The sequence below is a fragment of the Phyllobates terribilis genome, unplaced genomic scaffold (assembly GCF_046119375.1).
Source record: "Phyllobates terribilis strain yellow unplaced genomic scaffold, ASM4611937v1 Scaffold_3__8_contigs__length_932513732, whole genome shotgun sequence".
NCBI lineage: Eukaryota > Metazoa > Chordata > Amphibia > Anura > Dendrobatidae > Phyllobates > Phyllobates terribilis.
In genome coordinates, this window is record NW_027362763.1 from 68,381,100 (window position 1) to 68,395,235 (window position 14,136).

Consider the following 14,136-nt stretch of genomic DNA (forward strand, 5'->3'; position numbering starts at 1 on the left):
ATCTTTATTGATTTATATAAAATCTGAATTGCAAATCATTTAACGTGATAAAACACACTGAAACAAAACCGTATGCCACCATTACACTCCCGACAGGTACAATATGTTATTTTCTCACCAACAAGAAACAATTTTTGCCACAAGGAGTTCTTGTAAACCTACTGTATATGATACGCCTTCCGCCATCCAGGAAGAAGAGAGCCCTTTCAATTCCATTTTACATTCCTAAAATTAAAATGTCCCTGCTGATATCATTAAGATGCACTGCATTGTGCAGTAATAGATAATCACCCTCAAATTTCATTGTTTCTTCAGTGATTTTCACAGATGAAAGAATAAATAAATGAATGGCAAAGTTTCTCCTATTAATTGTAATGTTAGGCCACATTCACACATTTGTAATAAAAACAGTACCAGAAAAAACAGTACCGGTGTCATCAGCATTTCGGATTAGTGTGCCATCAGTGTTTTTCCTGTATGGCTAAAGAAAGGGAAATTACAAAGCATTCTCTATACTTTGCAATATTAAACATGTACAGCACATGGATGGCACACTGATGCTGCCTATATCTTATATATATTCATCCTTTGGCATTAAAGGGAATCTGTCAGCAGGCTTTTTCTATGTAATCTGAAGACAGCAGGAGATAGAGAGCGAAACACAAATTCAGGGATGTGTCACTTGTCAAAGTGCTGCTGTAATTTACTAATTGGGAAGGATTTATCACTAAGAGAATAACATTGCTGGACTACATCAATCCAGTGCATACAGAGCTTGTTGTGGGCTGGTTTAGCTTTCTCAGCTCTGCTTCATGCTATATCTAAAAGCTCAGATTGTGTCAGAACCACTGGACCCAGTAAACTAAGTAATACATCAGTGGATTCAGCTTCTCTTTGCCTGCATGATGCTGCTCTAAGATGAGGTAGCAAAAACCTGCTCACAAATTCCCTTTAAGGAGTTAATTTTTTTACATTACATTTCTTTATGGTTGCAGAACATGAACATACTGTAATTACCTCCATAAGACCTAAATTTTTGCATTAAACATTCACACTCCTCAATAATCTTTTCTTCTATGCCCTTCTTCCCCATTCCATAATCTCGTAATGTGGACAGAGTGAATCTTCTCATCACTTTCCAGTTCTCCCCATTTGCAGCTATCACGCCTATAAAAAAAGTAACAAGTTAACGCACTGAAGTGATGTTTTCAGGATCTTCTTCTGGTGATTATGTTAGCAAAATAACATACAGTATTTAAACCCTAGACCACACCCTGGGGTGGAGATATGGTGTACGATCTCCCACCTGCTCTCTAGTCATTCACCAAAAAATTGGCCATTACAAATGGCAGATTAACCCTCCCAGCACATAACATGCAGGAGAAGACTTCCAGGTTTTACATCACTGAAGCAAATAGCATCAGTGAAACATATCTTCCTTCCAGCACTCTGCCAGGGACTTTTTCACAATATATATAATATGAAATATATTATGTTATTTATAATTTTATTATAACCTGTATATAGTTTTTTTGTCTCATACTTCATTTTTGTAATAGGGCAATATTAGACCTGTACATGTCACTTGAATGCAGTGACTTTTTGCGGGTGCTTCTTTTTGGGACGTGATCCTACCTAGCTTTTTTTGTCCCTTACTTTTTTGGTAACATTATGAGATGTTCATTTTTTAAAACTTTGAAAGAAAGAGCACATTTTAATGTTTTAATATATGTTTTAATTTTACTATTTAGCATGTTTAGTAGTACACATGCGTCCTTTCAGCATTCTGGTGATGCAGGAACTCACATATCATTACTTCGCAATGTAGAATTTAAGAGTTATACTATATTTTTGTTCAAAGGGGTTTAAAGTGGCAGCTGGACAGATCCTGGATGAGAGTTATGTGTCACTGAGATGGGTAGCCTCAGTGATGTCAAGCCTGGAAAAGTAGGCTCCAGCACCATTAGTGCTCAGAGGGTTTTATAATAGCCCCATTTTTGGGTCCGGATTTTAGAAATGGACAGAAGAGCCGGGTGGGACTGGCCTGTCACATTCTCTACTTCCAGGATTTGAACAGCTCATTTAAAGCGGCTGAGCTATTTCAGTGCTGTTGGTGAGTGAGAGGTAAAAAGACATCTTGGTGCCTTTCTCCTTGACATACCTTGTGAGAGAGCTGGACATTTAACCTGTTTTGTTTTTCCTTACCCTGATTTGCATGCTGGAGAAAAGCAGTTTGCTTTCATTTTGTGTTGGAGATTTATGGACTGTAATAAATCTGTTTTGCACCAAAAAACTTTGTGCCTGTGCCTTCCTCAACTGCTGCCAGAGAGTGAATCCCTCAGGGATTACATCTGAATCAAGTCACTCACAGATTTATGCTCAGCATAGAGCGCTGGATAAATGTGATCCAAACTGTTATGAAAAATGTTCCCAATAAAAGCTCAACTCAATCCACAAGCAAAGCAAATCTCCACTCAAGTCTATCATCTGTTAATGGAAATATAAGCGGCTTCAACGATAATGCTAGTACAAAGGCTCTGGAAAAGCAAAATGGTTCCTCGCCCCATAACAAATTTAACAAATTATGCACTCCCAAATCCAAATGCCCCCCTTCTTCCTGAGCCCCAGTATGCCTAAACCACAGTTAGTGTCCACATGTTTGGTATTGATGATAGCCCATCTAATTTATTGAGTCCATGTCTCCAGAAGCATGAGCTGGGAACAACATACTGGTGACTACAATGTTCTGGTCACTACAACACACTACAAATGCAGTTTGCAATTTTCACTCAGCAACATCTACTGCTGCTTGTTTCTGGAAAACTCCCATGGAGTCAAAATGGTCCCTACACCTGTAGATAAATTCCCAAAAGGGTAGAATTTTCAAAATGGGGTCACTTGAGGGGGAATTTTGCTTTTCTAGCACTTAGGGGCTCTGTATATTGTGTCCGCCTACTATTCTTAGAAAATGTGCCTTCCATGAGGCAAATAGCACTCCTTCCTTGCCGAGTCTTGCCATGTGGATAAATTGTACTGTATAGCCACATATGGGATATTTCTACATTCAGAAGAAATTGCGTGACAAATTTTGGTACCATTTTTACCCATTTCCCAGTGGGAAAATGTCAAATGTGGGGTGAAAACAACATTTTAGTGGTAAAAATTTAATTTTTTTTTGTTCATCGTCCAATGGTATTAAATGATGTGACCACCTGTGATATTAATATGATGACTACACCCTTAGATGAATTCATTAAGAGGTTTAGTTTGTATAATGGGGTTACTTATGAGGGGTTCTGCTGTTCTGGTATTTCATGGCCTCTGCCAATGTGACATGCCATCCTCAAACCAGTCCAGCAAAATCTGAACTCCATTATGGAACATTTTCCCTTCTGAGCTTTGCACTGTTCGTAAAAAGTAGTTTTCGACCAAATATGGGGTATTGGTGTACTCAGGAGAACTTCCACAACAAATTTTGTTGTCCATTTTCTCCTGCTACCCATGTGAAAATGAAAAAAATTGGGGCTAAAACAACATTTTTGTAGAAAAAATATATTTGTTTCATTTTCACATGTCAACGTTGTAAAATTCTGTGAAGCACCTGTGGGTTTAAGGTGCTCACCACACATCTAGATAAATTCCATGATGGGTCAAATTTTCAAAATGGGGTTACTTGCAGAGGTTTTCCATTGTTTAGGCACATTAGGGGCTCTCCAAACGAGACAAGACACCTGCAAACCATTCCATCAAAGTCTGAGCTCCAAAACATAACATCTTGCCTGCCGTGCACCCAACCAGCAGTTTTTCTGTACACATGGGGTGTCTGTGTACTCAGGAGAAATTGCACAACAAATATTGGGGCCCATTTTCTCCTGTTACTCTAGTAAAAATGCAAAATTTGGGGCTAAAAAACATTTTTGTGGGAAAAATTAGATTTTTTTTATTTTCTTAGCTCAACGTTATAAACTTTTGTGAAGCACCTTGGGGTTCAAGGTGTTCACCACACATCTAGATAAGTTCCCTGAGGGGTCTAGTTTCCAGAATGGTGTCACTTGTGGGGTTTTTCCACTGTTTAGACACATGAGGGGCTCTACTAATGTGACATGGTGTCCGCTAATTATTCCAGCAAATTTTACATTCAAAAAGTCAAATGGGGCACCTTCCGCTGCGAGCCCTGCCATGCACCCTGTGGGAAAGCGACTTGCTCAGCTCTCCAGAGGCAGACACAGGACTCACGGCTTGGGTCAACTTCCTGCTGTTTTATTCAGTGACATAAACTCCAGCAGTGTCCCATAAAAATAAACAGACCTTCTCGGGGTTAATGGGAGAAACAAAAAGATAAGGTTTGACAGAGTCCAATATTAAGCGAGGCTCTGCCTGCTGCAGGTACCACAGTGAAGTCTTCAGCAACACCAGTTCTCCGGTATTGCTCTCTGATTTCACCCAAACACAGTCTGGAGACATCACTCTCCGGACCCCATACTCCAGAGAAACAAAGCTGACTTCCCTCCCATCTCTATGTCATTCCCATAAAACCACACCCTTTAAAAGAATTAACCCCCAGCATATAACATGCTGGCAAAAAGTTTATTGGTTTTAGTTCACACAGGCTAGCAACCTGCGTAACGCATACCTTCCCTCATATAATATACCAGTGACTCTGTCACAGCCCAAACATTGATTTTCCCCCACATATGGGTTATCGGCATACTCAGAAGAAATTGCACAAAATATTGTATGGTGCAATTTCTCCTATTAACCTTATGAAAATGCAAAATATGGGCCTAAAAAACATTTTTGTTGGAAACCTGTGAAATTTTTAATTTTACGACTCAATATTATAAACTTCTGTGAAGCACCCGGGGGATCAAGATGCTCACCACACATCTAGATAAGTTCCCTGAGGAGTCTAGTTTCCAAAATGATCTCACTTGTGAGGGGTTTCCACTGTTTAGGCACTTCAGGTCTCTTCAAACGTGACATGGCATCCACTAATTATTCCAGCAAATTTTTAATTAAAAAAATCAAATGTCGCTCCTTCCTCTATGAGCCCTGCTATGCACCCAAGCACAAAAAAATTGTACAGTGCAATTTCTCCTGTTACCCTTATGAAAATTCAAAATTTGGATCTAAAAAACATTTTTGTGGGAATAATTTGAGTTTTTCATTTTCACAGCTCAACGTTATAAACTTCTGTGAACTACTTCATGGTTCAAAGTGCTCACCATATATCTAGGTAAGCTACCTGAGGGGTGTAGTTTCCAAAATGGTGTCACTTGGGGTGGTTTCCACTGTTTAGACATATCAAGGGTTCTCCAAACATGACATGGCGTCCATTAATTATTGCAGCAAATTTTACATTCAAAAAGTCAAATGGCGCTCATTCCCTTCCGAGCCCTGCCGTACACTCAAAAAGTGTTTTTTCCCCACATATTCAGTATGCTTATAAGAAATTTCCCAACAGATGTTGGGGTCCGTTTTTTCCTCTTACCCTTGCAAAAATAAACACTTTTGGGTCTCAAATAAAATTTTTGTGAAAAAAGGTTAAATGTTCATTTTTTTCTTCAACATTCCAAAAATTCCTGTGAAGCACCTGAAGGTTTAATAAACTTCTTTAATGTGGTTTTGAGCACCTTGAGGGGTGCCGTTTTTAGAATGGTGTCACTTTTGGGTATTTTATGTCATATAGACCCCTCAAAGTCACTTCAAATGTGATGTGGTCCCTAAAAAAATGGTTTTGTAAATTTTGTTGGAAAATTTAGAAATCGTTGGTCAACTTTTAACCCTTATAAATCCCTAACAAAACAAAAACACATTTCAAAAATTGTGCTGATATAAAGTAAACATGTGGGAAATGTAGTTTATTAATTATGATGTGACATAACTCTCTGTTTGAGGCCATAAAAATTAAAAGTTGAAAAACTGCAAAATTTCCTACGTTGTCACCAAATTTCCATTTTTTCACAAATAAACGCAAGTCGAGAGAAATTTTACCACTATCATGAAGTAGAATATGTAACAAAAAACAAAATCAGTGGGATACCTTGAAATGTTCCCGAGTTATTACCTCATAAAGTGACATTGGTAAGAATTGTAAAATTTGGAATGGTTATGAAGGTGAAAACATGCTCAGAGGTGAAAGGGTGAAAGTTGAAAGGGTTGACAAGCATATGTGTAACAACAATACTGATGACTGCACTTAGTTTCTGTGCAGGTACGTAAATAGTGACATAGGTTTTTAGGGCTAAGGAATTGGGAGAAGTGGGAAACAAAAAGATAATTACTCAATTAAATTTCGAGAATGGTAATTTTTTCAAGGCTGTTTTAATAAAAGTATTTAACAAACATATGCGCCACAAAAATACTACTGCTGTTGCCACAAGTACTTTCCCATGCGTGTAACTTCCAACCAGCATAACATGGTGGGTTATGTTTTTGTGCTTTAACTAAAATGTAAAATTACATATTACAGTAAACAGAGACATTTAACTGTGCAGTTCTGCTTTGGAACATCTGTTTAAATTGTGAAATTTCAGACAATAAGCAAATATTATGGGCAGGATGTTGATGTATTGGCCATTTTGGCTGTCAAGTGAACTCCATCTTATGTTTCTGCTTGATGTCATATTTTTCCTTGGCTGTCTAAGTGTCGTAGTGTAGCAAAAAAAACATTTGCAAATTATTTAAACTCTATATTTGTTTAAAATTTGTGTTAAGCTGAAACGTGGCACTGGCAATTGACGTGGTAACATGAGAAAAAAACATGTTCATTATTTAGTAAAATGGACCTGGTAATATGATTCTCTATGTCAGTATGAGTACGCAAACATGGAGAGTGGAGAAAAAAAGTATTTGATACTCTGCCAGTTTTGCAAGTTTTCCCACCTACAAAGAATGGAGAGGTCAGTAATTTTTATTGTTGGTACAACTGTGAGAGACAGAATCTTAAAATAAAATCCAGAAAATCACATCGTATGATTTTCACATAATTAATTTGAATTTTATTGCATGAAAAAAGTATGTGATACAATAGAAAAACAGAACCTAATTATTGATACAGAAGCAATTGTTTGCAATTACAGAGGTCAGACGTTTCCTGTAGATCTTGATGAAGTTTGCACACACTGCAGCAAGGATTTTGGTCCACTCCTCCTTACAAATCTTCTCCAGATCGTTCAGGTTTCAGGCTGTCGCTGGGCCACACTGAGTTTCAGCTTCCTCCAAAGATTTTCTGTTGGGCTCAGGTCTGAAGACTGGCTAGGTCACTCCAGGACCTTGAAATGCTTCTTGCGGATAGAGTCCTTAGTTTCCCTGTGTTTCGAGTCATAGTCATGCTGAAAGACCCAGCCGCGACCCATCTTCAATGCTCTTACTGAGGGAAAGAGGTTGCTGGCCAAAATCTAGCGATACATGACCCCATCCATCCTCCCTTCAATATAGTGCAGTCATCCTTTCACCCTTGTAGAAAAGCACTCCCAAAGTATGATGTTTCCCCCACCATGCTTCACGGTTGGGACAGTGTTCTTGGGGTTGTACTCATCCTTCTCCTTCCTCGAAATATGGCAAGTAGATTTGATACTAAAAAGTTCTATATTGGTGTCATCCAACCACATGACCTTCTCCAATTGATTTTCTGGATGATCCAGAAGGTCATTGGCAAGCTTAAAATGGGCCTGGACATGTGCTGGCATGAGCAGGGGAACCTTGCATGCCCTGCAGGATTTTAATCCATGATGGTCTAGTGTGTTACTAACGGTAATGTTTGAGACTGTGGTACCAGGTACACCCCCCTCCCTGTGTAGTTCTGGACTGATTCCTGACCTTTCTCAGAATCATCCTTTCCCCTCGAGGCAAGATATTGCATGGTGCCCCAGACCGAGTAGGATTGACAGTCATCTTGTGTTTCTTACATTTTCTAATAATTGTGTCAATAGTTCTTGCCTTCTCACTAGTGTTGAGCCACCCCCGTAGTGTTCGGGTTCGGTTCGTCGAAAACCGGGATGTTCGAGGAACTGTTCGTCGAACTGTTCGTCGAACACCTTAGAACACCGTCGAACACCGTTAAAACCAATGGCAGGCAAACAAAAACACATAGAAACACATAGAAAACACCTTCAAAGGTGTCCAAAAGCTGACAAACTGCTCAGAAGACGCTTTCTTTAAAAAAGCCGGCCGGCAATTCAGCAGCGGCATACACCGGTACCCGACAATTTAGACAAGAGGGAATAGAGCCTCACACATAGATTAGATAGATAGAAACATGTCAGTCACATATATAAGAAGTACAGTGACAGTGTTGGTTACTGTGCTTGTCATTTAGTGTAAAGGATTTATTAAAAAAAATAATAGTGTTTTCATGCACCGTCTCTTTAAAAAAGCCAGCCGGCAATTCAGCAGCGGTACCCGACAATTTAGAACAGAAAGATAGAGCATCACACATAGATTAGATAGATAGATACATGTCAGTCACATATATATGAAGTACAGTGACAGTGTTGATTACTGTACTTGTCATTTAGTGTTAAAATAAAGGATTTATTATTAAAAAAATTGGCGTGGGGTTCCCCTTAATTTTAGGCTCTAGCGGAGGTTAAGCAGACGGCTGGGGCAGATGTTTGAAGCCTGGGAAGGGGGTAATACCCATGGAGCTTCCCAGGCTACTAATATCAGCCCCCAGCTGAATACCTAGCCTTTACTAGCTATTAAAATGGGGGACCCCCCCAAAAAAATGACGTGGGGTCCCCCCTATTTTAATAGCTAGCAAAGGCTAGGCAGACAGCTGGGGGCTGATATTAATAGCCCAGAAAGGGTGCCATGAATATTGGCCCCCTCCCAGGCTAGAAACACCAGCCGTCAGCCGCCCCAGAAATGGTGCATCCGTAGGATGCGCCAATTCTGGCACTTAGCCTCGCTCTTCCCACTGCCCTGTAGCGGTGGCAGTGGGGTAATAGGGCTGGGGTTGATGTCAGCTTATAATGCCAGCTGACATCAAGCCCAGGTTAGTAATGGAGAGGCGTCTATAAGACACCCCCATTACTAACCCCATAGTCAAAGTTAAAAAAAAAACACAAACATCCAGAATAAAGTCCTTTAATTGAAATAAAGACACAATTCTTTATTGTTCTAAATTAAACCATACTTACCGTCACGCCCATTCCACCTGAAGCCAATGTCTTCTGCAATAAAAGAAAAATAATAAAGCAACATCATCCTTACCTTTCCATGGTTCCCACGACAGCTTCAGCTCTGCTACATCGAGATGACAGGCTGGACCGCAGCAGAACGCTGCCATCCAGCCTGTCATCCCGCAGACACTGAGAAGCACAGGCATGCTTGCGCTCCTCAGTGTCTCTTTGTGACGGCATAAAGATGAGCCGAGGTCATGTCCAATGAACTCAGCTCACCTCATGTACGTCACTGACAGCGTGGGAGAATTCTCACGCTGAAGCGCCGAGTGCAGGAGAATTTTCCCACGCTGTCAGTGACGTGCATGAGGCTGATATTTAAATTTGGCGCACAAATCGGTGATTGGTCGCGGGCAGGGTCCGCGACCAATCAGCACAGTAGTGTTTAACTTTGGCGGCAAGATCAGTGATTGATCGCGCGCCAAGACCGCGACCAATCACCGATTTGGGCGCCACATTTAAATATCGTCCGCGACCAATCAGCACAGCGTTGTTTAAATGTGGATCCAAGATCGGTGATTGGTCGCGGCCGATATTTAAATTTGGCGCACAAATCTGTGATTGGTCGCGGGCAGAGTCCGCGACCAATCAGCACAGTAGTGTTTAACTTTGGCGGCAAGATCAGTGATTGGTCGCGGTCAAGACGGCGACCAATCACCGATTTGTGCGGCACATTTAAATAGCGGCCGCGACCAATTGGATGTCAGCGCCGCTCCCCGGTCCTCCCTTCGCGTCCTAGCCGCATGGATGTCAGTGCCGCTGCCTGCGCGGATACTTCCGCTGCGAGAACCCGGGACATGAGCGGGCGCTCGCAGCAGAAGTATCCCGACCCGCAGCGCCGCTCCCCGTCCTCCCTTCACACCCTAGCCGTTGATGTCCCCACAGTATCCGCATGGTGTTACAAAGGTCCGGACATTTGTGTTAAAAATTGCTGATTGGTCACTGGCGCTGCCCGCGACCAATCAACGATTTGGGCGCCAAATTTAAATATCGGCCGCGACCAATCACCCATCTTGGCTCCACATTTAAACACCGCTGTACTGATTGGTCGCGGACGCTATTTAAATGTGGCGCCAAAATCGGTGATTGGTCGCGCCCAGCGTCGGCGACCAATCAGCACAGCGGTGTTTAAATGTGGAGACAAGATCGGTGATTGGTTGCGGCCGATATTTAAATTTGGCGCCCAAATCGGTGATTGGTCGCGGGCAGCGCCAGCGACCAATCAGCGATTTTAACACAAATGTCCGAATCTTTGTAACACCATGCGGATACTGTGGGGACATCAGTGGCTAGGGTGTCAAGGGAGGAACGGGGAGCGGCGCTGCGGGTCGGGATACTTCTGCTGCGAGTAGTCGCTCATCTCCCGGCTTCTCGCAGGGGAAGCACCGACCAGGCAGCGGCGCTCCCCGGTCCTCACCAATACGATTCGCTGATTGGTCGTGCTCTCCGCACGCGACCAATCAGTGATCTTGGCGCTAAAGTTAAACACCGCTCTGCTGATTGGTCGCGGACGCTGCCCGCGACCAATCACCGATTTGGGCGCCACATTTAAATAGCGACGGCGACCAATCAGCGAGCTTGGCGCCAAATTTAAACAACGCTCTGCTGATTGGTCGCGGACGCCAGACGCGTCCAATCAGTGAGATTGGCGCCAAATTTAAACAACACTCTGCTGATTGGTCGCGGACTCCAGCCGCGACCAATCAGCGAGATTGGCACCAAATTTAAACCCCGCTCTGCTAATTGGTCGCGGATGCCGGCCGCGACTAATCAGCATTATTGGTGCCAAATTTAAACACCGCTCTGCTGATTGATCACGGTCGCCGTCCGCGACCAATCAGCAGTATTGGCGCCAAATTTAAACCCCGCTCTGCTAATTGGTCGCGGATGCCGGCCGCGACTAATCAGCATTATTGGCGCCAAATTTAAACACCGCTCTGCTGATTGATCGCGGTCGCCGTTCGCGACCATTCAGCAGTATTGGCGCCAAATTTAAACCCTGCTCGGCTGATTGGTCACGGTTGCCGGCCGCGACCAATCAGCAGTATTGGCGCCAAATTTAAACACCGCCCTGTTGATCGATCGCGGTCGCCGTCCGCGACCAATCAGCAGTATTGGCGCCAAATTTAAACCCTGCTCGGCTGATTGGTCACAGTTGTCGGCCGCGACCAATCAGCGATTTTGGCGCCAAATTTAAACCCCGCTCTGCTGAATGGTCGCGGTCGTGACCAATCACCATTATTGGCGCCAAATTTAAACACCGCTTTGCTGATTGGTCGCGTCCGCAACCAATCAGCATTATTGACGCAAAATTTAAACACCGCTTTGCTGATTGGTCGTGACCGCGACCAATCAGCATTATTGCCGCAAAATTTAAACCCCGCTCTGCTGATTAGTCGCGACCGCCGGCCGTGACCAATCAGCGATATAGTCGCCAAATTTCAACACCGCTTTGCTGATTGGTCGCGGTTGCTGGCTGCGACCAGTCAGCGATTTTGGCGCCAAATTTAAACACCGCTCTGCTGATTGCGCCGGGTCTGCCGCATACATATTCTAGAATACCCGATGCGTTAGAATTGGGCCACCATCTAGTTTCATGAAATAATTTAAAAAAAAATTGACGTGGGGCTTCGCACTATATTTGTGTCCAGCCAGGTACAGCAGGCAGGAACGTGCTGCCCCCACGATGTAGCAGAGCTGAAGCTGTCGTGGGAACCATGGAAAGGTAAGGATGAGGTTGCTTTATTATTTTTCTTTTATTGCAGGAGATCGTTGGCTTCAGCTGGAATGGGCGTGACGGTAAGTATGGTTTAATTTAGAACAATAAAGAATTGTGTCTTTATTTCAATTAAAGGACTTTATTCTGGGTGTTTGTGTTTTCTTTTATCTTTGACTATGGGGTTAGTAATGGGGGTGTCTTATAGACGCCTCTCCATTACTAACCTGGGCTTGATGTCAGCTGGCATTATAAGCTGACATAAACCCCAACCCTATTACCCCACTGCCACCGCTACAGGGCAGTGGGAAGAGTGAGGCTAAGTGCCAGAATTGGCGCATCCTAAGGATGCGCCATTTCTGGGGCGGCTGACGGCTGGTGTTTCTAGCCTGGGAGGGGGCCAATATTCATGGCACCCTTTCTGGGCTATTAATATCAGCCCCCAGCTGTCTGCCTAGCCTTTGCTAGCTATTAAAATAGGGGGGACCCCACGTCATTTTTTTTGGGGGGTCCCCCATTTTAATAGCTAGTAAAGGCTAGGTATTCCGCTGGGGGATGATATTAGTAGCCTGGGAAGCTCCGAGGGTATTACCCCCTTCCCAGGCTTCAAACATCTGCCCCAGCCGTCTGCTTAACCTCCGCTAGAGCCTAAAATTAAGGGGAACCCCACGCCAATTTTTTTTTAAATAAATCCTTTATTTTAACACTAAATGACAAGTACAGTAATCAACACTGTCACTGTACTTCATATATATGTGACTGACATGTTTCTATCTATCTAATCTATGTGCGATTCTTTATTCTTTCTATTCTAAATTGTCGGGTACCGCTGCTGAATTGCCGGCCGGCTTTTTTAAAGAGACAGTGCATGAAAACACTATTATTTTTTTTGATAAATCCTTTACACTAAATGACAATTACAGTAAGCAACACTGTCACTGTACTTCGTATATATGTGGCTGACATGTTTCTTTCTATCTAATCTATGTGTGATTCTCTATTCCTTCTATTCTAAATTGTCGGGTACAGATGCTGAATTGCCGGCCGGCTTTTTTAAAGAGACAGTGCATGAAAACACTATTATTTTTTTAATAAATCATTTACACTAAATGACAAGTACAGTAAGCAACACTGTCACTGTACTTCATATATATGTGACTGACATGTTTCTATCTATCTAATCTATGTGTGATTCTTTATTCTTTCTATTCTAAATTGTCGGGTACCGCTGCTGAATTGCCGGCCAGCTTTTTTAAAGAGACGGTGCATGAAAACAATATTATTTTTTTTGATAAATCCTTTACACTAAATGACAAGTACAGTAAGCAACACTGTCACTGTACTTCATATATATGTGGCTGACATGTTTCTATCTATCTAATCTATGTGTGAAGCTCTATTCTTTCGGTTCTAAATTGTCGGGTACCGGTGTATGCCGCTACTGAATTGCCGGCTTTTCATGTTTCACTGTTGGCACTGTTCCCATCGATTTGGGCAATTACTGTAATGCCACAACCACCATGGCTGTGGCATTACAGTGAGTGGCAGACAATCCCTGCATGATTGGTGCTCAAAATAGCGCCAGACATGCAGGACACGCTTTTGGTGCACGAACAGTTATCGAACATAACCTCGAACAGCCGAATTTTTTGCAAATCGTTCGGGTTCGTCGAACAACTCGAACACCGCCCAAAACAGCTCGAATTTGAGATTGGCGAACAGTTCTAGTCGAACACCGCTCATCTCTACTTCTCACCAAGCTACTTGCCTATTGTCCTGTAGCCCATTCCAGACTTGCGCAAGTCTACAATTTTGTCCCTGGTGTCCTTAGAAAGCTCTTCAAAAGCTTTTTGGCCTTGGCCATGGTGGAGAGGTTGGAGTTTGATTGATTGATTTAGTGTGTGGACAGGTATATTTCATACAGGTAACAAGTTCAAATAGGTGCAATTAATACCGGTAATGATTGCAGAGTAGGAGGGCTTCTTAAAGAAAAATTAACAGGTCTATTAGAGACAGAATTCTTGCTAGTTGGTAGGTGATCAAATACTTATTTCATGCAATAAAATGGAATAGAATTATATAAAAATCATAAAATGTGATTTTCTTGTTTTTATTTTTAGATTGTCTGTCATAGTTGAAGTATATGTATGAAAAAAATTACAGACCTCTCCGTTCTTTGTAGGTATGAAAACTTGCAAAATCAGCAGTGTACAAATACTTATTTTACCCACTGTA

At 42.3% G+C, this 14,136-nt stretch overlaps 1 protein-coding gene across 3 annotated transcripts in view; it reads right to left on the reverse strand.

The window, feature by feature from the left end:
* The window catches only part of LOC141258820 (cytochrome P450 2K6-like), a 66,522-nt gene that overhangs the window by 17,726 nt on the left and 34,660 nt on the right, over positions 1 to 14,136 (reverse strand). For all 3 annotated transcript variants that reach the window (XM_073673977.1, XM_073673979.1, XM_073673980.1), the window contains one exon: positions 1,018 to 1,167. In XM_073673977.1, the coding sequence (XP_073530078.1) occupies positions 1,018 to 1,167 (150 nt within the window). The remainder of the gene's footprint in view (positions 1 to 1,017; positions 1,168 to 14,136) is intronic.